Source organism: Talaromyces atroroseus (genome assembly GCF_001907595.1).
Source record: "Talaromyces atroroseus strain IBT 11181 chromosome Unknown scaffold_4, whole genome shotgun sequence".
NCBI classification, from domain to species: domain Eukaryota; kingdom Fungi; phylum Ascomycota; class Eurotiomycetes; order Eurotiales; family Trichocomaceae; genus Talaromyces; species Talaromyces atroroseus.
The window spans coordinates 902225-927964 of record NW_017971436.1 but is presented as its reverse complement, the minus strand read 5'-3'; the positions used below and the strand labels follow the sequence as shown (position 1 = coordinate 927964).

At 48.5% G+C, this 25740-nt stretch overlaps 9 protein-coding genes across 9 annotated transcripts; 6 read left to right on the top strand and 3 right to left on the bottom strand.

Annotated features, from left to right (window-relative positions):
- Positions 1-481: 481 nt before the first annotated feature.
- Positions 482-4907, top strand: UA08_04202 (hypothetical protein; the record flags this gene model as incomplete). The annotated part of the gene is made up of 5 exons (XM_020266499.1): positions 482-540; positions 616-3449; positions 3509-3595; positions 3658-3879; positions 3943-4907. 5 exons carry the CDS (start codon positions 482-484, stop codon positions 4905-4907), a joined length of 4167 nt encoding a protein of 1388 aa, XP_020120648.1.
- A 209-nt stretch (positions 4908-5116) lies between these two features.
- On the bottom strand, positions 5117-5743 carry UA08_04201 (hypothetical protein; the record flags this gene model as incomplete). The annotated part of the gene is made up of 1 exon (XM_020266498.1): positions 5117-5743. One exon carries the CDS (start codon positions 5741-5743, stop codon positions 5117-5119), a length of 627 nt encoding a protein of 208 aa, XP_020120649.1.
- Positions 5744-6032: 289 nt separating this feature from the next.
- On the top strand, positions 6033-7324 carry UA08_04200 (UDP-galactose transporter-like protein 1; the record flags this gene model as incomplete). The annotated part of the gene is made up of 2 exons (XM_020266497.1): positions 6033-6223; positions 6277-7324. 2 exons carry the CDS (start codon positions 6033-6035, stop codon positions 7322-7324), a joined length of 1239 nt encoding a protein of 412 aa, XP_020120448.1.
- A 477-nt stretch (positions 7325-7801) lies between these two features.
- UA08_04199 (Peptidyl-prolyl cis-trans isomerase pin4) lies at positions 7802-8410 on the bottom strand (the record flags this gene model as incomplete). The annotated part of the gene is made up of 3 exons (XM_020266496.1): positions 7802-7967; positions 8042-8148; positions 8285-8410. 3 exons carry the CDS (start codon positions 8408-8410, stop codon positions 7802-7804), a joined length of 399 nt encoding a protein of 132 aa, XP_020120447.1.
- A 293-nt stretch (positions 8411-8703) lies between these two features.
- On the top strand, positions 8704-9500 carry UA08_04198 (hypothetical protein; the record flags this gene model as incomplete). Its single annotated transcript, XM_020266494.1, has 2 exons — positions 8704-8805; positions 8877-9500. The coding sequence occupies 2 exons, from the start codon at positions 8704-8706 to the stop codon at positions 9498-9500; spliced, it is 726 nt and encodes a 241-aa protein (XP_020120454.1).
- Positions 9501-12040: 2540 nt separating this feature from the next.
- On the top strand, positions 12041-15850 carry UA08_04197 (hypothetical protein; the record flags this gene model as incomplete). Its single annotated transcript, XM_020266493.1, has 1 exon — positions 12041-15850. The coding sequence occupies one exon, from the start codon at positions 12041-12043 to the stop codon at positions 15848-15850; it is 3810 nt and encodes a 1269-aa protein (XP_020120453.1).
- A 425-nt stretch (positions 15851-16275) lies between these two features.
- UA08_04196 (40S ribosomal protein S12) lies at positions 16276-16901 on the top strand (the record flags this gene model as incomplete). Its single annotated transcript, XM_020266492.1, has 3 exons — positions 16276-16278; positions 16369-16696; positions 16777-16901. The coding sequence occupies 3 exons, from the start codon at positions 16276-16278 to the stop codon at positions 16899-16901; spliced, it is 456 nt and encodes a 151-aa protein (XP_020120456.1).
- An 893-nt stretch (positions 16902-17794) lies between these two features.
- On the bottom strand, positions 17795-21445 carry UA08_04195 (hypothetical protein; the record flags this gene model as incomplete). The annotated part of the gene is made up of 8 exons (XM_020266491.1): positions 17795-19359; positions 19470-19565; positions 19605-19729; positions 20092-20627; positions 20694-21010; positions 21075-21279; positions 21338-21345; positions 21403-21445. The coding sequence occupies 8 exons, from the start codon at positions 21443-21445 to the stop codon at positions 17795-17797; spliced, it is 2895 nt and encodes a 964-aa protein (XP_020120455.1).
- Positions 21446-21752: 307 nt separating this feature from the next.
- UA08_04194 (hypothetical protein) lies at positions 21753-23110 on the top strand (the record flags this gene model as incomplete). The annotated part of the gene is made up of 2 exons (XM_020266490.1): positions 21753-22233; positions 22338-23110. 2 exons carry the CDS (start codon positions 21753-21755, stop codon positions 23108-23110), a joined length of 1254 nt encoding a protein of 417 aa, XP_020120450.1.
- Between the last annotated feature and the right edge of the window lie 2630 nt (positions 23111-25740).

Genomic DNA, 25740 nt, shown 5'->3' with positions numbered 1-25740 from the left:
CGAAGCCACGAGGCACCTAACTATAAAACAGCATGACTTTGATATACTTTTAATATCGGTTACATGATAGATCAACTGCCTCGTTTCTTGCAAAAAGGTGAAGGAACTGCACAATTTATCATTATTTTGTAGAAAAATAAAAGAAAGAAAGGAAGAAAGAAAAACGGCTTCAGGCTGGCAATAAACAACAATCCATGCCGAATACCAGCGGCGGCTGACGATCAACGAACGCCTCAGGCCACACACTTCTGGGGTAAGCTCCACCAGGCTAGCGCGGCGTCATCCTGGCTGAACTTTGAAGTCTCCTCGTCTCGCCGTCGTCATTATTTATATTTGTTATTCAACTATACCGAGTCACTAATCTTAACTAACTCGCTTTTCTTCCATCAGCATCCATTCTTTGCTTCGTTTCTCACCCCGACACATACAGTCAAACTCCCTCGAAGCGCGTTGCATGGCTAACAGTATTCACCCGTTGTAAATGGCGGCGTCACCTCAGCCGACTACGGTGCCTCAGGTCGGAAAACTCGTCAGTGTGGTGTATGGGTTCTATCCGTCTTCTCGAGTGTTGGAAACGCGCAAATGCGGTTTTTGCTAATAAGGAGTCGTCTCTAGTCCTGTCGGGCTCAAGGAAGCTGCCCTCGACTCCCCTACCTTCCGCTCCACGACCATCCACTTCGCCGACCAGCTCGAATATGTCGAACGATGGCTTGACGGGTACGCCAAGGCAGCAGCCAGGCTCGTATCGGAGCTCGCCGTTTTCGAGCAGGCGATAGGCTCCTTCATATCCTTTGTCGCAAGCCCCATCAGCATTTCCGAGGCTGTTATCGACCATGACTATACCGTATTGGCTATAAAGCGGCACGGAGACTGTCTGAAGGATACGTGGGGTTCGATTTTGGGGACTATGAAAAAGGTAGATCGCTTGGTTGTGGATCCGATCAAGACTTTTATACAGGGAGATTTGCGTTCCTTCAGGGAGACACGTCGTGTGTTGGATCAAGCGCAGAGAAATTACGATCATCTGTTGGCAAGGTATTCCGGGCAGGCTAAATCAAAGGAGCCGTCCTCCTTGAGAGAGGATGCTTTCCAATTACACGAAGCGCGCAAAGCCTACCTTAAGGCCTCCCTGGACTTAGCTATACAGGCCCCGCAGGTTCGCAACACTCTGGATAAGCTCCTGGTGATGGTATCTTTCGATCAATGGCGGGAGGCAAAACTGATCCATGACCAAAATTCCGCAAACTTTTCGAAATGGGGTCAGGATATGGATCGGATCAAAGGCTGGGTTCACGAGATGGAGAATAGTGAGAGGTACTCTCTCAAGGAACTACTATCTGCGCGCAAGCAAATCGAGGATGCCGCAGAGCTCAGCACAAGACCGTCACGGGAATTAGATGATTACTCTGTCTCTACTGTGCCGTATCTTGGACAAGCCCTCTCGATAAAGTCCAACGGTGACAAACCTTTCAAAGCAGAGAAACAAGGCTGGGTTTACCTGAGGACAACGACCGGCAAACCCTCGAGGACAGTGTGGGTCCACCGCTGGGCTTTTTTAAAAAGCGGTATATTTGGCTGCTTGGTACAAAGCTCAAGGACGGGTGGTGTTGAAGAGACTGAACGAATTGGAGTTCTGCTCTGCAACATCAGGCCGGCCTTCCAAGAAGAACGGCGATTCTGCTTCGAGGTCAAGACTAAGAAAACCACCATTATGCTGCAGGCGGAAACACAGAAGGACTTGATGGATTGGATTGGTGCTTTTGAAGCAGCAAAGCAGAAGGCACTGGAAAACCCAGCGAGCTCTGTTTCTGGAAAGCTTGTAGTCCAGGATCCTGCTTTCTCTATTTCCCAACCTCCAGCTCCGGAATTCACTTCGGACAGTACTGAATTCTTGACGCCTAATGTTGGGGATGACCCTTCCAACGGAGAACGCACGCCTACGTTGCCTGTCCCTGAGCGAGAAGGCCAGTCGGTCAGAGTCAGTAGCGATTTTGCCAGTTCTGCTAGACGGATACCAGGACTTGATGGAGAAGTAGGCGGGCGAGACCACGCGTCGCGAATTATCCAGAAATTTGACATTCACCGCAAAGCAACTGCACCAGGTCCATTGTCTCCTCCACCGATTGGTGGTGGGAACGGTGGTATTGCGAGCCTGATCACAGCCAGTCATAGTTTGTTGCCTTATAGCCCTGGCATTTTCCTACGTCAACCGGGGGACGCCGATGGTAACCAAGCGACCCGTGATGAAGCAACTACTCTTGCTCCTCCCACTCTAGCAAACCCACCAGCTCCCACAAGTATGAGTAAAATCGCGGTTACCGTGAGTAATGAACGAGGCATTGGAGCGGGACTTGCAGACTCTACAGGCAGCGTACCTAGTGGCATGATGGCGAATCTCTGGGGTAGTGCAAACTGGGGCTTTGTGAATACATTCCAACCCGAAGGCATTCGACTACGGGAGCCAAAGGCCCTTGACGATGGAAGCACAGCGCCAAAACGACCAAGCACACCAGTCAATGATGCTAAACCCACCGGATCCCCAACACCTGGTGGAACGTCGCCCAACCCAACTTCTGCTCGACATAGACAAACGGTCAGTCTTGATGGTGACGCAAGCAAGCTACAGAGATCGCTCATATTTGCGAACGAGTATCCCAGTTTTTACCCTAGTCGTCTACGTCTTCAGGATGCTCAGTTCCGACTTCTGTTTCCCAATGTTAAAAAGGAAGAAACTCTCATAATGGTGTTCAGGGCGACTTGGAACCCCAATGACAACCAGGAATTTCCCGGGCGCGCCTTTGTAACAACACGCAATCTTTACTTCTATAGCCACCATTTTGGCCTGGTCCTGACAGCAAGCCAACCGCTAAATAACATATCTGAAGTAACCGCCGCCACTGGAAGGGATTGTGACTTTTTGTTCCTCCACGTACTCCCAATGCCTGGTGACGAGTCCCCGAGACGTGTTACCATAAAGACATTCCTCGAGCCCCTGCGGTTATTGCAGAGAAGATTAAACTACATGATCAAGGTCGCAACATCAGGTGAACCGACTGACTTGGAAACCATTTACAAGACTCTGGTCAAGATGGAGACAGACCCTTTAACCAAATCGGTTAGCCTAGACAGCTGGGAAGAGATTTCCCTGGATGTGCCAACAGACGGCAGGTCTCCTCGTCCCGGAGCAGGGAGCAGGAAGAAATACAAAGACCTCAAAGCGCCGGTATACATAGAAAAGGACTTGAGTGCTGATTTTGACCGAGCCGGCAACGGCAGGGATATTCAGAAGTTCAAACTACCAAACCAGCCTGTTCAATATGTTCCGCAAGGGAACCTCCATGTTGCCGCGGAGAAGATCTTTGACATTAGTCCCAAGGCGCTCTTCCATGTTCTTTTCGGCGATAAGAGTGTGCTGTGGCAACTTTTGCTGCACGAGAGAATGGCGACAGGTTTGTGACTCATTATTTATCTTCTTATGCCATTTTCACCTTGCTCATTTTGTAATCAGGCATCAAGCAAGGACCTTGGAAAACACTCGATTCCGGCCACATGAGACGAGACTTTGAATATTCAATTGAAAGAACCGATTTAATAGGTATGAATGTTGCATAATAGCATTTCGACATGTCTTCAGAATAATAATTTCCATATCAACAGGGCGAGCGACCCAAGTGAAAGTTTCTGACTATCAGATTATCGATGTTCTTAACGACCACCTTTGCTACGTCGTTACAGATAAACGCACACCATGGCATCTGCCCTTCCGTCGAAACTTTAGGCTCGTCAGCAAGATCGTCATAACTTATGTCTCAAAATCAAAGTGCAAACTGGCCATTTATACCAAAGTCGAATGGCTATGGTCGCCATACCTTTTGAAAAGTGAGTCATTTAACATTCTGGATTCAAGTCCCAGCTTATTAGCTAACAATGTGATGTCTTTAGGGGTTATCGACCGACAGGCGATGAACGATCTCGAGCAAGACGCCTTGGATCTACTCGATTTGATTAGCGACCAGGTCCGAAAACTCGGCCCTCGCAGTCGGACCAAGAGAGCCCTTGCAATTTTTGGTCTGATTGGCCATGAAACGAATGTATTCAGCTTCACTTCTGCGGACGTCCCAGACGTTGCGCAAGAACTCAAATCCAGGAAGCAACACTCGCTCTCATATCTATTGTTTGAATCTACGGGCTCCTTATTAGAAAGCGCCATCTCATCCCTAATGATCTGGTTCTTTGCATTTATTCGATGGATATGGAAAACTTGCAGTGCTCATAGCTTGATTCTCGCATTGCTTTTATCGAGCGTTTTACTCAACGGCTTCTATTCGACACGCGATACATATGATTGGTGGCAGGAACGCAATGCAGCCAGATTCCTCAATCAACTTGGTATTCATTCCGAGAATATGATGAGCAAAGCCATATTTGTGAAAGATCTCGAAGACGCCATACATAACCCGAACTCCGAGTGGGCACCGGGAAACAGGACTAACAGCTACTGTTTCTCGACTTTCCACGAGCAAATACTTGCCAATGACAATGATCTCCTGTCACTATCAGCAGATTCCATGACAGACAATTCCCTGGAAAAAGGGACTAATCGGCGTGTTCAACGAACTCGCCAACGACTGGGTATGTATCGACATGACCTTGTCGTTGCGCTGCGGGTTGTCAATAGAGTCGAGACCGAGGTTCTGAGAAGCGAATGGGAGCGATGGCTAGACGGAGAGACGGAGCGCTGCGATAAAGTATCCAGCATTCTGCAAAGTAGTGGGGACATCGACATCAATTCGAATGAAAGCTTCTTTGGCGGTCGTGAGGAGGATGTGAAACGGTGGTACAACCAGTACTGCTCCAGCTGTCAAGAGGAGCTACAACGGCTGAACCTGGACTCGCTGCGGGTTTGAGGGAAGCCTGGTTGATTGGCTCCCCTTTTCTTTCTTTCTATTTCGCGCCCCCTGTATAGCCAGCCATTTGACGAGCGTAAATCTTTTTTTGTTTCTGCCACCATAACAAGGCATCAATCATTGTACATATATGTATATCTGTGTCTCTCAATCAAGTGTTAATATAGTTTCTTTACCCATCTTGGCATGATCGGAAGCATTGACTCGCATCAGTTCTGACGAGGCTTGACATGTCCATCGTGAACGACGTAATAGACTACTGTGCCATCCCCGCCAACCAGTCTATCAACCATAGCTAATATAAGCCGTTTCCCGCCCCATTCATTCCGCTCGTCAGCTCGTCGTCTTCTTTCGAAATATTGTGTAAGTTTTGCCTCTCTGTCTTTGTCTTTGTTGTCGTCCCTCGTCGCCTCCGAGCCGCTTAATGATGAAAAAGATGGTGAGGGTAGCGCGTCAAACACAGCCGACAATTTTTGTAGTGACCATGACTGGCCCTGGGTGGTGGGCAGAACCCACAGACGCTCGGATGGGAGATCCCCTTCTCGGAGACCTATTTCGAGCAGGTATAGTTGTTCGTCGGGGTGTGTGTACATGCGGTGCGGGGGAATGCCGGAGATCAGGGGTACCGGTAGGCCGGAGACAGATGCAGCAACTTCCTGGTTTTGTTGTTCCTGCAGTAAAGCGGTCTGGTTGTTTTGAGGATGGTGTGTTTCTAGAGACGTCCAGAGATGCTGGTGTTGTAGGTTGTGAAACACCTGCGTTGTGAGTGCCGAGACGGGGTCGGCGTTGCTATTGGTCTTGGCAATGAGGGTTGTCAGAGCAGATGGCGCGGGCATCGCGGACACTGTAGTAGATAGAGTCGACATTGGGAGATCGTTTTTAGCTGCGAACTGTCGTGAACTTGATGTAAAATTGTATAGTGAAGACTTGTGACGGAGTAGAAAAGTTTCCGCCGATAGATTTGATGATGATAACGCAGTCAGCCAATCACCGGCGATGGAGACCGGGACGGTGGGGCCCAAACGCGCCTGCCGCGAGCCTCTTGAGGATTTGTTGTGAACACATGGCATCTTTCCACCTCTTCCTCGTTGTGCCGATTTCGAGTATAGCAGATAAGTACACAAAATGGCGCGAACTAAACAAAAGGCTCCGTTACAAAAAGCGCCGTCTTCAAACGTTATGGAACAATTAAATGGCCATTCCAAAGCCGGCGCAAATGGAAGCGCATCTTCAAAACCAGAAGTATCCCGAACAGAAGACAGCAGCCCGGGTTTTCTTCAGTTGGCTACTTGCGTCGCGGGTATATATGCTTCATTGTACGGTCTTCTATTATCCCATGCGGTGATTATTTGCTAATGCTTGAATATAGTCTGCTATGGGGAGTCTTGCAGGAGGCTATCACGACTACTTCATATCCCGTCTCCGCAGTCGAGTCGGACTCCCCCACCGAACGCTTTACCTTCTCAATCGTCCTCAATACTATTCAGTCTTGTTTCGCGGCGGTGACGGGCTCTTTGTACTTGTATTTCTCAGCACCCAAAGGGCAGAAAGTGCCGTCAATCTTCCCGACCCAGAAGATATTGTTTCCTCTGATTCTCGTCAGCATTTCGTCTTCGCTGGCCTCTCCCTTTGGCTACGCCGGCTTGCAGCATATTGACTACCTGACATTCATACTCGCCAAGTCATGCAAACTACTTCCCGTAATGCTCCTCAACTTAACTATCTTCCGAAAGCGGTATCCTCTGTACAAATATGCTGTGGTCATGCTGGTGACACTCGGTGTCGCGACTTTTACTCTGTACCATCCGGGGACTTCGAAGAAGATGGCCGCATCGACGCACAGTGGCCAGACACTCTACGGATTGCTCCTTCTGTTCATTAATTTGCTTCTCGATGGCCTTACCAACGCTACACAGGATCACGTCTTCACATCCCCAAATCTCTACACCCGCTATACGGGACCGCAGATGATGGTTGCGCAGAACTTCCTCGCAACTGTGCTGACGACGTTATATCTACTCGTCACGCCGTACCTGACTAATGAATCACCCATCGTATCATTGCTACCATTCCAGATTCCACCTTCAGCTGGCTTGGAATTATCGTCAGCTATCACTTTTCTGCAACGTCACCCGGAGGCGCTCAAGCATGTGCTAGGCTTTGCTGCATGCGGCGCAATTGGCCAGGTGTTTATATACTATACTCTATCCAAGTTCTCGTCCTTGCTTCTAGTGACTGTGACGGTTACCAGGAAGATGCTCAGCATGATCATTAGCGTGTTCTGGTTTGGCCATTCTCTGACACACGGGCAATGGCTGGGTGTGTTGCTTGTCTTTGGAGGTGTGGGTGCCGAGGGTATCGTGCAAAGACGAGAAAAGAAAGCAAAGGAGGCTGCCAAGGCGAAGAAGAAACTCTGATTTAGTATAGTCTGCATATACTTATAGATTGCGTGAATATAGATCTTATCACCATAACCCATCTGTCTGTATCCTGTCTGTCGTGTTGCGTAGGGCTAGGTTTAGCCCTAGTCCCGAGTGAGTCATGCATGTTATGACTCACACCAGCACCACTTTTAAATTATTCTTACTGAACACGACGATATCAGCATGTTAACTCAGAGGTAGAGTACTGGGCTCATAACCCAGGAGTCCCTGGATCGAAACCAGGACATGCTAGTCCACTTTTTTTCCTTGCCTTCTTTTTTTTTCCTTCTAAAGTCTTGTCTTTTATTTCATCGTTGCTGAAATTTCTCACGTGTCTTGTGCCGGTTAGCGTGGATCCGGATTTCTGTTAGCGCCGATCCAGTTGTGTGTGACCAACGTGCAGAGTGAAGCTTAGTACTCAGCAAAATATTATGGAATGATTTGATTATGGTTAAAAACAGGGAGGGAAAGTTATTTTCGACCCTCAACCATGATAATATGATACCCAAACCCGGTTTTCACCTCCGCATATTTAGGATTGCCCGTTGTGCTAGGCTCGAGTTCATATGCCACTTTCTCAAAATCCCCGTGTAAGCTTCCTCGGACTTTCCAGCCTAGGGATCCTCCTGTGTATAATCTATCAATATCAAGAAGGGGAAAGAAATGATAAAGAGGGGGTTGGTTTCTGGGGAAAAGGATGAAAGAATCAACGTGCCTTGACGAGCCTTGTCCTCTGAAAATTCTCTAGCTACGTCGTCGAATTTGGCTCCATTACGAAGCTTTTCTAGAGCTTCTTCTTTCTTCGAGTGTTTTTCGCACTAAGAAGGGGTTATGTTAGTTCTGTGGACATATCACACCAAGTTACCCAGTAGTAAGAACATAGATAGGTCAAGGAATAACGAGCAACATGTATAAAAACGAGTCAGAACCGCCACTCGGATAAAAATAACGTACCAAAATATGTCGCACGTTTATCGAATTCGCAGGCTTCAACCCTTTGCCTCCTTTCCCTTTGTCGTCGCCATCTGAGGCATCCTTTCCCTTGCCCTTGCCGCCTTTGGCATCTTTCTTGGGGCCCATCGTGATGTATATAAATGTGAGAGGAAGTTTGAATTTATTGTTGATGCTGACGGCGAGCAGGATATGTCTCGAGGTTCAATATAGGTTGAGATTAAAGTCTGAAGTTTGTTATTTTCCATGGTTCGAAGCAATTGTGGGGTATCAAGATTGATAGTTCTGAGAAAATTCGCTGCCTAAGGCAATAAGTCTGGCTTTAATTTCGCCCCGGTCAACTTGACGATTTTGCTTTGTAGCTGCGACAACACGGTTGATCAAATACTGGTGACAAGAGGATAACTTCGGAAAGGAGCAAAATGCTTATTCTTGATTCGGCACGAATAACGGATCTACCTGGGAATGCATTTTATATTCCCAACTTCATCACACCTGAGGAGGAGGAGAGGATTTTGAATAAGGTATGTCTTATCTCTCTCTTTCCCCTCTTGGAGTCTACTCTAAGTGAAAAAAACACACTGATAATATTTAGATAAACTCGGCTCCCCTTCCACGATGGACCCAGCTCTCTCATCGAAGACTACAAACGTGGCCATCTGCATTGACCAAATCAAATACATTGCTGGCTGCACCTCTACCAGACTGGTTGCATGAGCCTATCATCCATCCTCGACTTGAGAGTCTGGGCTGTTTCGCTGATGCGCCTCACCAAGCACCCAATCATGTTTTGGTAAACGAGTATCGTCCTGGCCAGGGCATCATGCCGCATGAAGATGGGCCAGCGTACTATCCGCTCGTAGCGACTGTCAGTTTAGCAGGTTCGATAGTTCTAGATCTCTACGAGAAAAAGGAACAGGAAGGAGGGATTCATGATCAAGATACGGCACCTAGCTTTCGGATCTTGCAAGAGCCTCGGAGCTTGTTGATTACAACCGGAAGCTTATATTCGCAGTATCTGCATGGGATTGCGGACCGTCTGACGGACGAGAATTTGACCCCAGAGGCCATCTGTAACTGGGATTTCCTTGGGGAACCAGAGTCTTATAGTGCAACAAGGAGTTATGAGAGACAGACGAGAATAAGTCTCACCTACCGCGATGTGCTCAAAGTAGCAAAATTAGGGAATTCGGTCAAATTCCTGAACCGAGGACGATGACAGCTTCCGCAGCAAAAGACCTTCCCGTCTTCCCCCATCAATAGAGACCAGGGATCATCCTCCACTTTCCACACACACTATCTTCACCGAACCTTGCTTTATACCATTGTTTTGTGTTATGCGCAGTGACACCTAGGTTGACTATGACGAACAAGAAGCCGCTGAGAACAGTCTTGTTTATCATCTCCCCACGTGGAGCTGCAAGGAAGGAAAGGGCGAGGTATATCGCACACTCCGCAGTGTAATGAGGGCAAATTACCTTTAAAAATAGCGGGTGTGACGGGACAGTGTATTCTTTCAATGATGCAAGGTATTCGTGGCAATCATACTGCACGCCTGATGCTATCAGAAACGCCGGAAGAAACAAAAATGTCCTTAGAGATGGAACTTGGGTAATCCGCACGTCCTTCACAGTCAGATCTGTAGACAGTATCGACCCTATGAGAAAGTAAGATTCTTATTACATCAAACATCGTAAACTTCTCCTCACCTGATCCCTCAATCCAGACAGCTACGGTGATTCCCGCGTAAAAGCATAGACCCAACCCCCAAAGGACGAACCACATGCGAGATGACGAAGGTTTCGCAAACGCAACACTTTCAAAGAGTCTTCGACCCGCTTGTATAACCATCAGGACTGTGCATAAGATGACTTGATGGATGGTCATTGACGTCTGCAAATGTGCGTCGCTCATATGGGATACAACGAAGTCGAAGCTCGGGCCCTTGGTGAGAATCTGGCTGATCCAGAATGCCGAGGATAAGAGAGCAAATGAATAATAGTGCGTGAAATATCGGTGTGGCACCTGCCATGTTGCCAACCAATCCATCACCTGCGAAACAACACCGTCATTGTGAGACGACATGGAAGATTCAGCTTTCTTTTGGCCTGTCAACTGGGTTGGACTGGCATCATTTCGGTGAGTTGAACGGGCACCATAGTTCACAAATCGGCGATTCAAGAAAGGAACTGTGAAGGATGCGAATGTCTAAAATCAAGGAGCAGCTTGGTCAATATTTGCATTACAGACACTGCTGAACGGGAGGATTCTGCGCACGACAACTGAGGCAAAGATAAAGCACAGGCGAACTGCATCGACAATGTCTGTTCCGAAAAATAAGATCCGACTCTGCATGCCGGGCAATGACATTGTTGCATCGAAGCACGCCTGCCTTCGTGTGTGTGGTGTTGGTTGTGGATAGAAGAGGAACTGTCAAGCCGGAAATAGCTGCGATGACGGCACTTTTCCTCTTTGGTGCGGTGCGAAATAGAAATACAAATAAATTACGCGCCGCGGTAAATTTGCCCAAGAATTGAAAGAGCGATGGAAGAAAGGGTCGTTTAAAAATACTGGGTCGGCGGTTCCGCCTTGTAAGCAGTGCCCAACCTCAGCTCCTGCCTGGGGCAGCTTCCAAGGCAGCAAGGCAGGCTTGGCTGCACGTGATCGGCTTGTAGATCATTTACTCCGCACGTGCCTCGTCACTCGTTCCATCGGCACACAATTAAATCCTCTTGTCTCCTGCCAAAAAGACTGTATGATGCATTAGCAGAGATGTTAAGCGCTAAACATCGCATCTCGAGTGGTGTTCCCAGGAGCTGCACAGTGATAATGCAGACGAAAGCGTCCTATCGTAGTAGTAGCGCTGGAGGTGGAGATGCGGTGAAGACCCGGTCGGGACCCCCCTCATCGAAGCTAACATAGCAGGAAGTCCGAAGTACGTACGTACACACACTATCGCGACTATCAAGTTTTATCTTGTAGGTGGCTAAAAGTAGTTTGCTGCCTTGGGCCAACATAATTCGATCTATTGAGTTCGGCAGATGGCGAGACCCAGACTATGGCAAAACCAAGGTCGCATTCGAGCGCATTTGGCCACTGAGCACTGAGCAGGGTGGCGGGATTGCAGAAAAAGCAAAACGAGGAATTCCTGCTCGTCTTTCTCCATGTAAGACTGTAGGTACGTGTGTGTATCACGCGACAACGCATCATTCCAGGCCAGCAGAGCGTGGAAGAGAGTCCAAAGCAGAAAAACACTGTGAAAGCCGGCTGCCACAATAGGCTTAGCCCCGCGTCCATCGAAAAGACCAGCCAATCCCGTGCGCGAGAAGGCTGGCCAGTCAGGGCGCAGCGCTGCCCTGCAAGCCCCATCTTTCCTTCCTTTCGCTCAGCTTAACCGCCCTCGCTCGCTCTTTCCCGTCTCCCTATCTTTTCTTCCGTCCATTTATTGTTCGACCTCCTTCCCTTCCCACATCTCTTCTCTTTCAACGACACCACCCCCCGCGTATCACTCAACCCTCCGCGCTCCCTCTTTTGTTCCCACGAAACTACCTGCTTTGATTTCTTACAATTTAACGCGACGACTCCCGTTTCCATCGCGCGTCCGCTCGTCCGTATTCGAATTGGTGGAGTCCTGGTATTGTTTTCACTGCTTTCGACCTGGTTGCGGTCTCGAAGCAGTGCCGAGTCTTCTTTTCGTATATAGCCGTCACGGCAATCCAACATGACGAGCATATTTCACCACGGGCCGGTTCTATCGCTATGAGTGATGCAGACATCCCTCCATCGTCGTCGTTAGATGCTGTCAGTGCCGATCGCCCTCGTTCTGCACAATGGGACAACGTAGCGTCTAAGTCTATGTCGTCCCTACGTCAGCTACTTGACGTGCCACGCGCTCCCTTGGACAGAGAGTCGAATGACGACGGCGATGAAGGCAGCACCAAGGCCGAATCCGAAGCCGAGACTATCATTCAATCGGGCCGAGAGTCTCTCTCCCCAGAGAAGAGAAGAAAACCTATTCAACACGCCCCCCGAGAGAATTTTGAAAAGTCGGAGGATGGACATGAGGCTGCCGACGCAGAGCTATCTCCTAGCTCTAAGAAGCGCAAGCGTTCCGAGGAGGATGATGGCGATAACCTGCCCAACAATGGGCGTGCCCTATCTCTGAACAAGTCTCGATCCAGGACGTCATCATCTGTGTCTTCTATAGTGAAAAAGGAAGGGATAGACGCACCCGCGTCAGTCCTGGCTCGCCGTGACTCGAATCATTCCACCGCAGCTCGTGAGGTGACCTCCAAGAATAAGCATTCTCGAAACCGCAGCTCTAGCGGAAGCATAGTGGACGAAGATTCCACGGACAAGGATGTACGCACCCATGATCGCCAACTTCAACCTTCGATCAAAGAACGCGAAAGGCGGGAAAAAACTCATCCGACGACCGGGGCTTCAAGTTCTTTATCAAAGAATCGTTCACTGTCACCGCCATATCATTCGCATAAAAGGATATCGTCAGGCTCGCACCACGGCGTAGACAGTCTCCAACGCAAACGGAAAATACCTGCGCCCTTGGCCGACAGCCACCATCGCCAAAGCTCGGAGGATCGTCAGTCGGTCTCATCATCTGCCAGTGCTTCACCGATGCCATCGGCACGTGCTCGAAGACTTACTTTGTCTGAGGGTGCTCACACCTCCTTAGCAAAGGCTGCTACACACAAAAAGCAGCGGGATCAGAATGGACGTACGCGGCTTGCCAGGGCTTGTGCTGCCCAGGAATACGAAGTTGCCATGGCACGACATTCTGAACGCCCCGAGGATTTGAATGTTGCCGATAATGCTGGAAATACACCCCTTCAGATTGCTTCGCTGGAAGGCTGCGCACCAATTGTCAAGTTTTTGTTGGAGGCAGGATGTGAGATTGACACGAAAAATATTGACAAGGATACACCCCTCATAGATGCCGTAGAGAATGGACATCTTGAGGTGATCAAACTCTTGCTCGATGCAGGCGCGAATCCTCGACTTGTCAACGCGGAAGGCGATGAGCCCTATGATCTAGTGCCTTCTGACTCTGAAGACTACGAGGAAATCCGAAGAATCATCGCTCACGCAAAGTCAAATCCAGCTCGCAAACGGCGCTCCGAAGACCATGGACCTCCGTCTAATTCTGCTAAGAGCTCTGTTCCTCGTGCTACATCAGGTGCCAGTCCGAGGGATTCGCCTCCCGCACATTCGATGATGAGTCCCCCACCGGGAGCCAGCGCCATTAGCAGGCGTAAGACGGTTAGGAGCGAAGCGACTAGGAATGATCTCTTGTGGACCAAGGCAACTCCGGAGAACTTATGCAATTTCGCTGCTAAAGGTGATATGGCCGGTGTGGCCAATATTTTAAACGTTATTCAAAAGGCCGACGCCGAATCTCTGATTGCGGCCGCTAAAGGTTGTCATGAAGATGTCATGTCTTTGCTACTGGGAATGGGTGACGCAGATGCAGATCCAGAACCTGTGCAGAATTCCAACTGTCGGCCGGGGTATAACACCCCAATGCTTGCAGCTATCGGACGCGGCAACCTCGCTATTATTCGTTTGTTACTAGACCAGCCGGGGTTTAATCCAACGCGACGTTTATACCGTGGTTACACCTATTTCGAGCTTGCGGAAAAGCGCAAAGGCGAAGGTTGGGAGGAAGAGGTAGAGGTATTGAAAAAGGCGTACGACAAATACAAAGGAATGAAAAGAGCGGCGCGCAAGGCCGACGCTAAATCTCCCAAACGCTCGCGTGACCAAGAAAGGGAAGTTAAGAAAGCGCCTCGGCGTTCATCATCATCTCCAGTCAGTGCTGTTCGCAAGCCAGTTCGCAGTCCCACTTCCGCTCGCTCTCAAGATGTTACCGGAAGAGAGAGTATTAAGAAGCGCGATTCGTCCGTCCACAAAAAGGATAAATCTCTTGCCAGTGCCCGTTCTAAGGCTATCACTCAGGATGATATCCTTAGCGAGCATTCTGTTGATCAGGAGGCAAATAGGTCGAAGAAAGCTCTCATACAAAGACGACAGAGTGATGCGTCCTCGGTCAACCGTAGCGAAGAAATTCCAAAACGTCGTCGGCTTATTGCTGGCCGTCCTCCTGACCGTGATCGACGAAGGCATAGTCTCATGTCTACTGATTCCCTGTCTGGACGTGAAGAATCTTCAAATTCCCATATCCACACTGCCAAGGACGCGAAAGATACCAAAGAACACAAAGATACATTGGAAGTTCCAGCAAAGCTCAAGCGTCAACGCAGCAGTATTTCTCCTGAGCGGTCACGTTCTCGAGGTTCTGAGCGTGCTAGAGATTCGGAGGAGATAATGCAGAAAAAGAAACGCCGCTTGCATCCAGAAGATGGCCCCCACAAACCGTCTAATGGGACTCACAAGAAGACTGACGAACCATGCACTCCAGATGCCGCCAGGGTTCCATCCAACAAGAAAGACCAATCCGAAGCGAGCAAAGCCTCCAAAGATCCTGCCTCAGAGAGACGTGTGGCACCGTCAAATGAAATCTCAGTTACAGTCAAGCAGGAACATAAGAAACAAGATGCGCACGAGCTTGATCGCATACCAATGGATGACAGTGCTGCTATTAAAGAGACAGAAGCTCCTGTCAAGACCAACGGAGACCTAGAACGTGATAACCGCAAGGCACAAGAAGAAGAGGGAAAGACGACAGCTGTGCAAAGTGAAACTGCTCGTATTGCCAAGGAAGAAGAAATGGCGCGTAAAGCCGAGCAAGCTCGCATAGCTCGCGAGCTTGCGGAAGAAGAGGAGCGCAAGCGCAAAGAAACTGAACAACGGCGCATAAAACAACAAGAAGAGGAGCGCCAACGCCGAATTGAACAAGAGCGAATGCGTATTGCAAGACTCCGAAAAGAGCACGAGGAACAAGAACAGCGACGACGTGATGCACTTCCAAACCTGCTACGAGTCGCCGCGAATCTTGTCGGAGCTAACGATCCTCGCGCTAAAAGCCATGCGTGGTTGAAACAATTCATGCCTGTAGTCACTGCACGGACCTTGCAACTAGACCCATCATGTGGTGCCGATGTTGCCGAAGAGGCTTGGGTTCCTAATTTCTTGGTAGCTCCTCTACTTGCCACCAATGATCTGCAACTTTCTCAGTATGCAAGCTGGGAGAAACGGCAGGCAACTTCTGCTCAGCGGTTGAATTTGTGGCGTGTGACGCGGCGCATCCTAGTGCAAGGGGATGATATCGATATGCCATGTTCTTCATTTGGACAGGTTATTCAGAAAGATGGTGAAACGCGACCCAAGTACTTTGGCATGGAACACATTTTCTGGGTCAAAATGTCCGACTTCATGGATCTTGTTCCTCATATCCCTCATCTCCATGGATTTGATATTGATTTCCTTAAGATGCATATCGATCAAGAACCTTCCAATACTTTGCCAGATTATTCGGATGGGCCAAAGACGAATGGAAATGGGTATTATCCTTCCGACTATCACGAAGCGGCTACTTCTGTGAATGGTTTGACGAATGGTTACGGACACACACGTCCGAGTACATATGTTTGATTCTATTCAAAGGAGCCATGTGTGGAAACTCCGAATAGGGTGTTGAATGATTGTTATCATTATCATTAAGTGATGTTGTTATGCTGGGCTGGTATTTTCGTTTGTATTACGTGTATGACTATGATACCTCTTCCTGTTAGCAACCGTACATGACGAATGCGTGAAATTCAAGAAGCCAACAGAATAATTCTTTCGAAAAAGTAGACTGCGGTGAACTATCGTTCATTGGCTGAAGATTGTTACATAATCAACATGGAAGATTGCCGAATTAGGATAGGGTAAGTCGGCACACTGAGGTTAGCCGAAGATCTAAAATATTGGCATCAAGTTTTGCTTCCTCCAACCAAGAAAACCAACCAAACGAACAATCCACGAAACTCTTTGAGGATAATCCGGCGGTGCCAAAAAAAACACATACAGCAAAAATGGTATGCAGACCAATTCCAGCCAATGAATCAATCAATCGGATTTCGCAAAACAATGAGTATCGATCATACTAACAAAAAGTCACAACACAGTCGGACGGAGAAGAGACTATTTCCAACCCCCCTGTTGCTGAGGCCGATGAGGTCGAGGTCCCCGCCGAGTCCGGCAATGGCGGCCAAATGTCCGTTCTTGATGCCCTCAAGGGAGTCCTCAAGATCGCGCTGATCCACGACGGTCTTGCTCGTGGTCTCCGTGAGGCTTCCAAGGCTCTTGACCGTCGTCAGGCGCACATGTGCGTCCTCAACGAGAGCTGTGAGGAGGAGGCCTACAAGAAGCTTGTTGTTGCGCTTTGCTCCGAGCACAAGATTCCCCTCATCAAGGTTCCTGATGGAAAGCTTTTGGGCGAGTGGGTTGGTCTTTGTACGTTTTCGAACTCCTTTTCCTTTTTCCTTTAGCCTGTCTGTTTCACGTTCATTACTAATATGATGTTCAATCTATAGGCCAGCTTGACCGTGAGGGTAACGCTCGCAAGGTTGTCAACTGCTCTTGCGTCGTTGTCAAGGACTGGGGTGAAGAATCTCAGGAACGTTCCATCCTCCTCAACTACTTCCAGACCGAGCAGTAGAGTACTGAATTGTGCCGACTATTTGCTTTGCTGAATCGATATCAAATGATACATCTATCAAGACGACAAGCCAACCCGCCATCATGCGATATTTCCCGCCTTTTTTTTGAACCATGCACGAATCGTCAATCTGCCGTCTGATTTGGAATGGAGGAAGTGCGTTGGTGTGGGTGCAAGTATTGGAGGGAAATATTCTTGATGTTGAGATGATTTTGTTAATCAGCATTAGCTTAAAGTTCAAAAATATCAGGAAATGGAACATGAATTAAAAAAAAGACGCAAAAATGTTCGCCCTTGTATCAAAACAATTATAGAATAGTACGAAGCGCATGTGGACACAGACGCGGGGCTCAAACATGTCATAGCCCCATGCGACAATACGTAGGCAGCAGAGAGTGGAGGGTTCCAAGGTCATTCTAGGATTCAGAGTTTGTTTCAGTTGTCTATAGACAATTACAAGCTACTAAGCAACTTGATAAGGAAATCCAATGAAGCTGTCCAACCTAGCAGGAGTACATGGGAACAATACGTACATAGCCAGGTACAGCACTTTATAAAGAGGTGTATATATATGTGTACTTGATTGGTTGTACATAGGTGAGCATGAACGAGAAGATGGAGGGATATATGTGCAGTGAGAAAGAAAAGGGTATGGATCAACGCAAATCGTACGCGGGAAACGCCATGGTTTGTTTCTCCGGTATCAAAGATAATTGTTGGTACGGTGAGCTTCCTGGATCGTAGTATAATCCCTCTATCTCGCCTGTTTCTCGATGTAATGATATATAATAGAAGCCGGATATTGTGAGGCCTTGACGAGCATCGGTAGGTGTGATGAAGCAGCGTTCTAATTAGAGATAATTGTTAGTCAATCCGACGTAAATCTGGTTATTCTAGAAAAGGAAAACAGGGTTACCTTTCCACCGCATTAAAATCCAATTCCTGTTCAACTCATCCGTCACCCACTTCTTGCTCAGAAGATTCTTCGTCATTTGCTCGTCAGAGAGTCCTTTGAATGGTTGCAGTTCTCGCCAGTAGGTGGAATCAATATCTGCATTTGCCTGGAAATTTGTTGTTTTCAAAGTGTGCACATTCAAATCAATGATTTCACCTTCCAGGAAAGTGACTATATGTGCATCTCGCGTTGGGGTTGTCTTATCCGGTATATTGTAAGCTTCCATTGTACCTGTTAAGGTCATGTCCGAATAGTCGATGCTATGGATGGTGACTTTCACAGGCCAAAGGTCATGTTTGGATTCTCGGAAGTTGTGATTATGGCGATGGCGGTGTGTAGGAGACTCAGTACTCGCCCAGTATCTTTGGCCGGTATTAGTCACAACACTAATACCGCCTGATGTTTCGTTACTATTTGCAGTGCCCGATGACGAATCTATAGGTTGCAACAGATTTGATGATAATCGACGAGAAAGCATTTCCAAGTTATGGCCTCCGATGTTATTGATGGCCTTTTGCGACCCGGAAAAGATTGACCCCGGATGGAGCCATGAGCTTGGTGCTGGTGGTGTGATGAGCGTTGTGTCTAGAATAAAATCAACCTCGCTGTAGCTCCCTAGCAGCTGGTCATATTGGACCACACCTCCCCTAACAGCTGATGAAATGCTTTCTGAAAATGAGTTGGAGTAACGAATGCGCTCCAAGTATTTGATCGTTTCCCTGAGCCTGGAACTAGGCGGGTTCTCCGTCAGATACTGTCGATGCGTATTAGCTCTATCTCGCAAATCTCCAGACACATTCCGCAGGCTCATCCTCAACGCACGTGACGCTAAAGAAGATGCCGTCCGGTTTCTTTCACGTTCTCTCTCGTCCGTTTCATGACGGCCAATCCGCTCTCGGTCCAGGATGTAGTTCTGAAGGGTGCGCGTTCGAGATGCAAACCTTGCACCACGGCGAACGGATTGTAACAGTGCCTCGGTGAATGTACTATTGTGGTCCGACCAATGTCCATTATTAGGAGTAGATGTTTCTGACGAATCCCCCGCATATGGCTGCAATACCGATCCGATAGCCTCTCGCCTAGAGGCACGATAAAGGGATGAATTACGACTGGGTTCTCGGTTCAGGTCTCTCCCCACAACCCAGATGTCGTCCGGTTGATAATTCTGCGAAGAGTGTGTTTGATATCGCTGATAATCATCCCCTTGTTCTTCCTCGGAGCCAGGTGCCCACCCATAGAGCGACCTCCGATTCGACATTCTTCCTTCATAGCTCGGCACTGCACTTGGCCCTTCTTGCTGGCGACGCGCAGAAGGTAATCGCGGAGTGATTTCTGCGGGTGACGGCACAAAGCCCCTCTGCTCGTCGATGTCCATGCTCTCGAGATCGACCTCCGGCAGAAGCGTTGTACGTGCGCCCCTAGCGCGATTCGGCGACTCGGACGGAGAGTGAGTGCGCGTCCGTAGGAGATTTACATTCTCGTCATTGACATCGCTGGCCCCTGCTGGAAGGTTGAAAAGCGTTGCAGCTAAGTTGGGAACGGGACTCGAAATCGTTTCTAACTGCTGCAAGTACGCAATTTCCTCGGCGGACGGAAGTGCAGGCGTTTCCTACAATAAATGAAGCGCGACAGTGTCAGAAATTGTTGGTCACATTGGGCCTGAATAGTACCACGCTCCTGATAACGAGCAATCCAGGTGGATGAAGGCACTGGAACAAGGTAAAACAAGTGAGCTATCATCGACTTACCGAAGGAGTACTTGTTGGTGGCATTCTCGAAAACCATCAAAGTTCTACATCCATGCGAAACATGGACATGGTTCTCGAAGTATCGAGTGGCGAACAAAGCAAAGTGTACAGTCAAGAACGGCCGGCTGAATGAAATACCCGTAGAGTAGCTGTTCGTAGCTCAAAGGCAGTGGACAAGGGCGGTTATCAGGGACAAGATCTTGGGCCAGGGTTAAAGCGATGTTCTTTAAGTTGGCTGATGTTGAGAGATTTGCGAATGAAGGCGGAGATTATCCGTGACGGCATTGCGGGTGGGTTTCGCAGCCAATCAGCAGCGGCTGATCCTCACGCAGGCCCACTATCAGCCGTTGACTGTTTACTGCTTGCTTAACTAACTACTTCACTCTGCACAATCCTCGCTGATGCACTTCATATTGACAGTCTATTCTATGACTATGAATCGAATCAATATATACAATCTAGGCTGCAAGAGCAAAAGCTTCACTACTTCCTCATCGAGCTACATTGCTCAGCTCGCTCCAAACATGAAAGGACCAAGCCCCAGAATACTTCAATGTCAACTCCTCTTGGGATGCTAACTCCTGGGCCCTCCGTGGGCTTTGCAATCGTGCGCCCGAGCTGCCCTGTGACGGCAGGTGTGCTTCCATGTTGCCCATCAGTAACGACTTCCACGGCAAATCGTTCTCCGTTTTTGTCGTCAAATTTGAGGACGGTATCCGGATGAGCTTTCTCGTACTCCGGATTCAGATTCGATAATATCACAGCGACTGCTAGCGGGTCGTGCAGTGGTGGATCTGCCATGCCGAATTGTGTGTCGTATGTCCCACCAAAGAAAACAAGCAAGTCGAACAGCATTCGACGGAGGTCGCCTGCTGTCGACGCCTCTGATCTGCTAGTTTTGAGGACTCTTTCCTGAACCGCAATAGTTGCAAGTACTTGATGTGTCAAATCCAAGCCTATTAACGTGGTTTTAGGAGCGAGGACTGGATTGGACAGAAGGGATTGGGAGGCTTCCGGATCGCACTTATTATTTTCATTATCAGGAGTGCACTTAGAAGAGACTTGGGGCCTTGTGTAATCAACACCTACATAAATATTGAACTCGGCCCAGGGAGTGACATTTCCAATACGTGTTTCTTCTCCAGGTAACCGACTCATCGGCACATCCGTGAAGCCCTCGCCGACGGCTCCGCCCATGATGCTGAGGCCCTTGATATGGTCCGCAAGTTCAGGAAAGGTTGCGAACAGCAAGGCGACGTTTGTTAAAGTGCCGGTAGCAATAACCCATGCTGTATTTGCTGGCTGGGCTATCAGGGCATTGTACATTGCCACAATTGGGTTTGTGTCTAGAACTGGCGGGCAACTTGCTTTGGGCAATAAGTCTGTTCCATCAAGGCCGGAGTTCCCTGTTTAATGAAACTAATGCGTCAGAGAGTGCGGTCTTCCAGACTAGCATGACAGTCGACTCACCATGGATATCTGGTGCATGAACAGCAGGTCGGCTGAAAGGCTTTTTAGAGCCTGGGTAGACTGGTATATCGGTCCGTCCAATGGCCTCCAGGACACTTCCAGCATTTGCAGTCGTGTTGCCGAGTGACGCGTTGCCATGGACTGTCGTGATGCCGAGAAGATTCAGAGATGGATGATGGGCCGCGATGAGAATTGCGAAAGCGTCCTACAAGGAGAAATGAGCCATTGCAATGCGCCTTGACAATTTTTCTATTTGCTCTTACATCGTGCCCTGGGGAACAGTTAAATTAGCCTTTTGCTAGATTTGTGGTTCGCGTAGTCTACCAACCTGGATCGCAGTCCAGCCACAGGGGGATTGGGGATTGAGACATGGCGCTGCAGAGCTAGTTATATTCAACAATCCTCAGTAGGTAATTCCGAGTTGAAGCAATTGGTGCATGCAGCGTAGTTTTGTATTGTATAAGAAAGTTTGGTTCTGGTCTGGGATGAGTCTTTCAGTGTCCACCCCACCCACTGCCGATAACAGCGGTAGGCTCCTTCCCCGATAACTAAATTACTCCCGAGCTTCCACAGCACATCCATCATCCGCCATCACAACAGCACACTTACCTACCTCCTCGCCACATCGCTGTGTCTGTTCCTGAAATAATAGGTATCTTCGTTGGCTGCGGTGATGCAATGACCACAAGCCTTCCTCGGAGAGGTCCCTCTCCGTTCAAACCTGCAGCAACGACGACGACGTCACCGTCAAGGACCCCCAACCTTTCCAATCGAATGGAGTCGCGAACTGAGCACCGGAGGAGCACCATCGACACCGAGATGGCTGACGACAAAAGCACCGTTGCGTTGATCCGCCGCGTTCTTTGTCCAGATGTCTCCACGTTTGGATCGAGCGCACCACGCCCGTTGCAGGAGCTTTTACCGCCATTGACGAGTTCCAATGATGTGGATCTGCAACTGTACGCTTTGATCGCAGTTATTATCAAAGAGTTTGTCTATTCATGGTACGCAAAGATAACGCCGGATCATGTATTCGTCGATGAGGTGTTGCAACTCGTCGCCCACTGCACTCGGGCTTTGGAACAAAGAATCCGACAAGTAGATATAGGGCAACTAGTCCTGGACGAGGTCACTGGCCTCGTTGAAGCCCACATTATTGGTCCGTCTCAAAACCGTATCCCCTTTGTCTCTCCCATGAATGTGCATACTCATGTGTATTGGGGTCTTCAGCATATAGGATCGCGGCACGACACTCCGATCTAGTTTCAGTAAAGTCGTCGACTCGCGAAGTTTACCATAAACTAAATCCACACCCCGGCCTTTCTCCCGTGTCCGACTCGTCAAGTACAGAACAACAAGAAAACGAACGCTTATATCGCCATTTGCTTGCACAGGGCGTGTTGGCCGTACTCCTGCCAACGGAAGATTTGGACAATGTTTGTCTGAGGACATTGATCGAAGACGTATTATCTGATTTAATTCTAGGAAATGAAGTCGGTGGAAGAACATGTGAGAGTTGGTTTATATGGACCACAGTCAGCAAGGTCATCGCCTTGACGAAACAGCGTGATGCGGATCCGACATTGAGCAGTGATAAGAGGTCAAATACTGTCACAGAATCAAGTCGTCTGGAACGATTTGGTCTTCTTTCAGAAGATGGGTTGAAAAATGAACCCATTCCAAGAAAGACTGAATCCAAAATGTTGCTATGGGTCTGGAAAATGCTATATTCGATCTACCTGGCATATCTCACTATGCACTTTCTAATTGGAGGCTTGATACGTACTGCTTATTCCAACACAGAGGCGTCAACCAAAGAAACAAATCTAGCAGACCACTTGCCAACGTCAAAAGCGTCAATCCAGGCAGTTACGCCTCGTGCTGTGATCAGTTACAGAGCTTTCAGTTTGGTCTCGCAATTGGTGGGAGTTTCACGGCGAATGCCATGGCTGAGTGGTTCTCTCTCGTTGATCCAGAGCTTGGCTTTGGCAGGTCCTGGCAAGCTAGGCGACGCAGGTAGCACACTTGACCGGTAAGTGAATTCCTTTGGCTCCTTTTCTCAAACTCTATCTACTCAATTGTTTTATGCATCACAACCCTGGCCTCTTGTTCATCCTTCGATCGTTTTTACGGACATTTTTCCGCTTCAAGCATCATTGTCTCACCATTCCGTGGCTGTTGTTTGGTGTCATGAACGGCAGTATCAAATCGAATGACTGGAAGCGAACGGTGTCATTGTCTAATCGTTCTACAAAGGGTTGCAGTGGAGTGTTGCTCATTAGAAAAACACAAGCTCCGTGTTTTGCGTGACCCTGTGAGCAGCCACTTAACGAATCTGATTGGGACATTCTCATGGCAGGAAGGTGGCTCAGTCTCGGCTACTCGCATAGCGTTTTGATCACTTGATCTGCTAGGGGTGGTGGAATGGCCAATACGGAGCCTTTGCGACTCATGACTCCATTGGACTGCTGCCCTTCCTTTTCCGTCGCCATGCCTTCTTGAATGACCCTGTGAAATCTTTCGGTTACGGTCATTACGAGAGTAGTACCGAGACATGACGGTACGATACGATACGGAACGAAACTACCACGGGGTCGTTGTGACGATACCACCAAGGAATACGTTACATTCCGGGACGAGTAGTCTGTTTGGTGGGTCGCGATTCACAATTCAACCACGATAAAGCGCCATTTATTATCAATATCATTATCATTATCGTTATGATCATGAATCATTATGATTGATACTATTATTCAAGCTGTGGCTCTTTTCGTCACGATCCGCTCTGATCCATAGATTGGGCACTAAGCTCTGGCGGCCGGCAACAAAACTAACCGCCTCACAATTTCGCCCGGAAGCCATTCCTAAAGGACCTAAATGAACCGTCATTTTGAAGCGACGCTACTGGTGCCCTAATGGGAAATAGCCCGCTCAACCTGTCACCGACGAGTCACGACAGAGTCAGACCAACCGGAGGCCGATGCGTCTGCTTGCGACCAATGTCTGTGGGCTGGGCTGGTTGATCATTGAACGGACCGAGGTGCCTGGATCGGCCCTTGCCTCCCGTCTCTGACAGAAGCTTCTTCTGCCCAATGGAAATTATCCCTCAATTTGCTTGTTCGCTTAGCCCTGCTACGCCGTAAAATCGGCCTTTCATCTTGCATGACGTCTGGCACCACCCCGCAAAGCTCTCACCTGCCACCTTTTATTCCCATCGCATTGATGATCGATCTCGATCATAGTGTGCATGTTGATTGCCCTGGATTGTTGCACGCCCTCCGATGATGATCATGGAGGCGCTCAATAGTCAAGCACGACGGCCAATCTAAAGGGGAAAAAAGACGCGGGAGGGAGGATGGCGAAATGTAGATCGACTGCTCACTGCCGCCTAGCGATGCTGCCATTGCCGACAAAAGAAACCAAGAAATTTCTTGGCCTTGCTACTTTGAGAAAGGCGAATTGCAATTCCGACCAAGAAATTTCCCCTGATGCTACTCTTCCTTATCGCATAATAATTTATTCTTGCATGCGAATTACTTGAATCAGGAAACGGGCATCAACCTTGCCGGATATGTCATAGCCCCTGGTCGCCTCAGGCCTTAGCGGCAGCTAAATCATCATCGAGTCTTCATCTTTGGGGCTTGACATGCATCTGCGCCTTTTTCTTTTGGCCCCTGCACAGAGCAGCCTGGGCCAATTTAAAATCGTTGGCTGTTAGTGCGTTATTTCGATCTTTTTGATTCGATAACACCTTCACTAGAGCTGTGATGTAGCTGGTTTCTTGCTTTCGTGTGGTTGCCTTTTCTTGACATTGAGACACGACCTGCCTATTTCCTTCTGTTTTAATTTGGCATATTCTGACACATCCGGTTTGTCGCATTTGCTAACCACAATACTTCATCGTCCAATTAGGTATCTTCGCGATCTGATAGGGACGTATATCTTGACCCCCACGATTTTGCCGGTTCTGCTGTTTACCGTCAGAACGACTCTTTTCCCGTCAAATGCGCGCGTGCCACCCAATAATGGCAGTGGTGTTGAACAAGCACCTCCTCGGATCAATGATGACAATTTTCATATTGGCCAGCAGCAGCATTTGCCTAGCATGAAGGGCACGGATATCAGCAGCTCTAATATCAAGGATGTACCTGTTTTAGCTCCTGCTTCAAGACAAGGGAATAGCAGTACCCCTTTTCCATCCGAAGTCGCAGCCATCAAACGTCAATGCGCCGCGGATATCTTGTCGTTAATTCCGGACTCTCTCGCACGAGCCTTTTTCCGTGGAGTAGATACGAACAGTACTAATAATAGAAGTCACAATGGCGAACAAAGGAACTTGTCACAAGGCACCGACGATGATAATCCTAGCCATGCGAAAAAGCGACAGGGAAAAGAAGAGGAGCTTTTGACGATCATTGAAAATGACCTTCTCGATCCTTTCTCCGATGCCTACTGCAACAAACATCTCATCTTTTCAATTATTGAAATGGTACTTGTCAAATTGATTCCGGAGTTGTCGGAGAATAGTGTTAGTAGGCTCATGGAAGAGCGAGGGATTATTATGTCTGGAAATTAATGACGAATGACTTGTCAGCTTAGATTTGAATGGTAAATAGTCACACTAACAAAGAAAGTAACCACACAATGTAGCTAGTCAAGTGGAAGT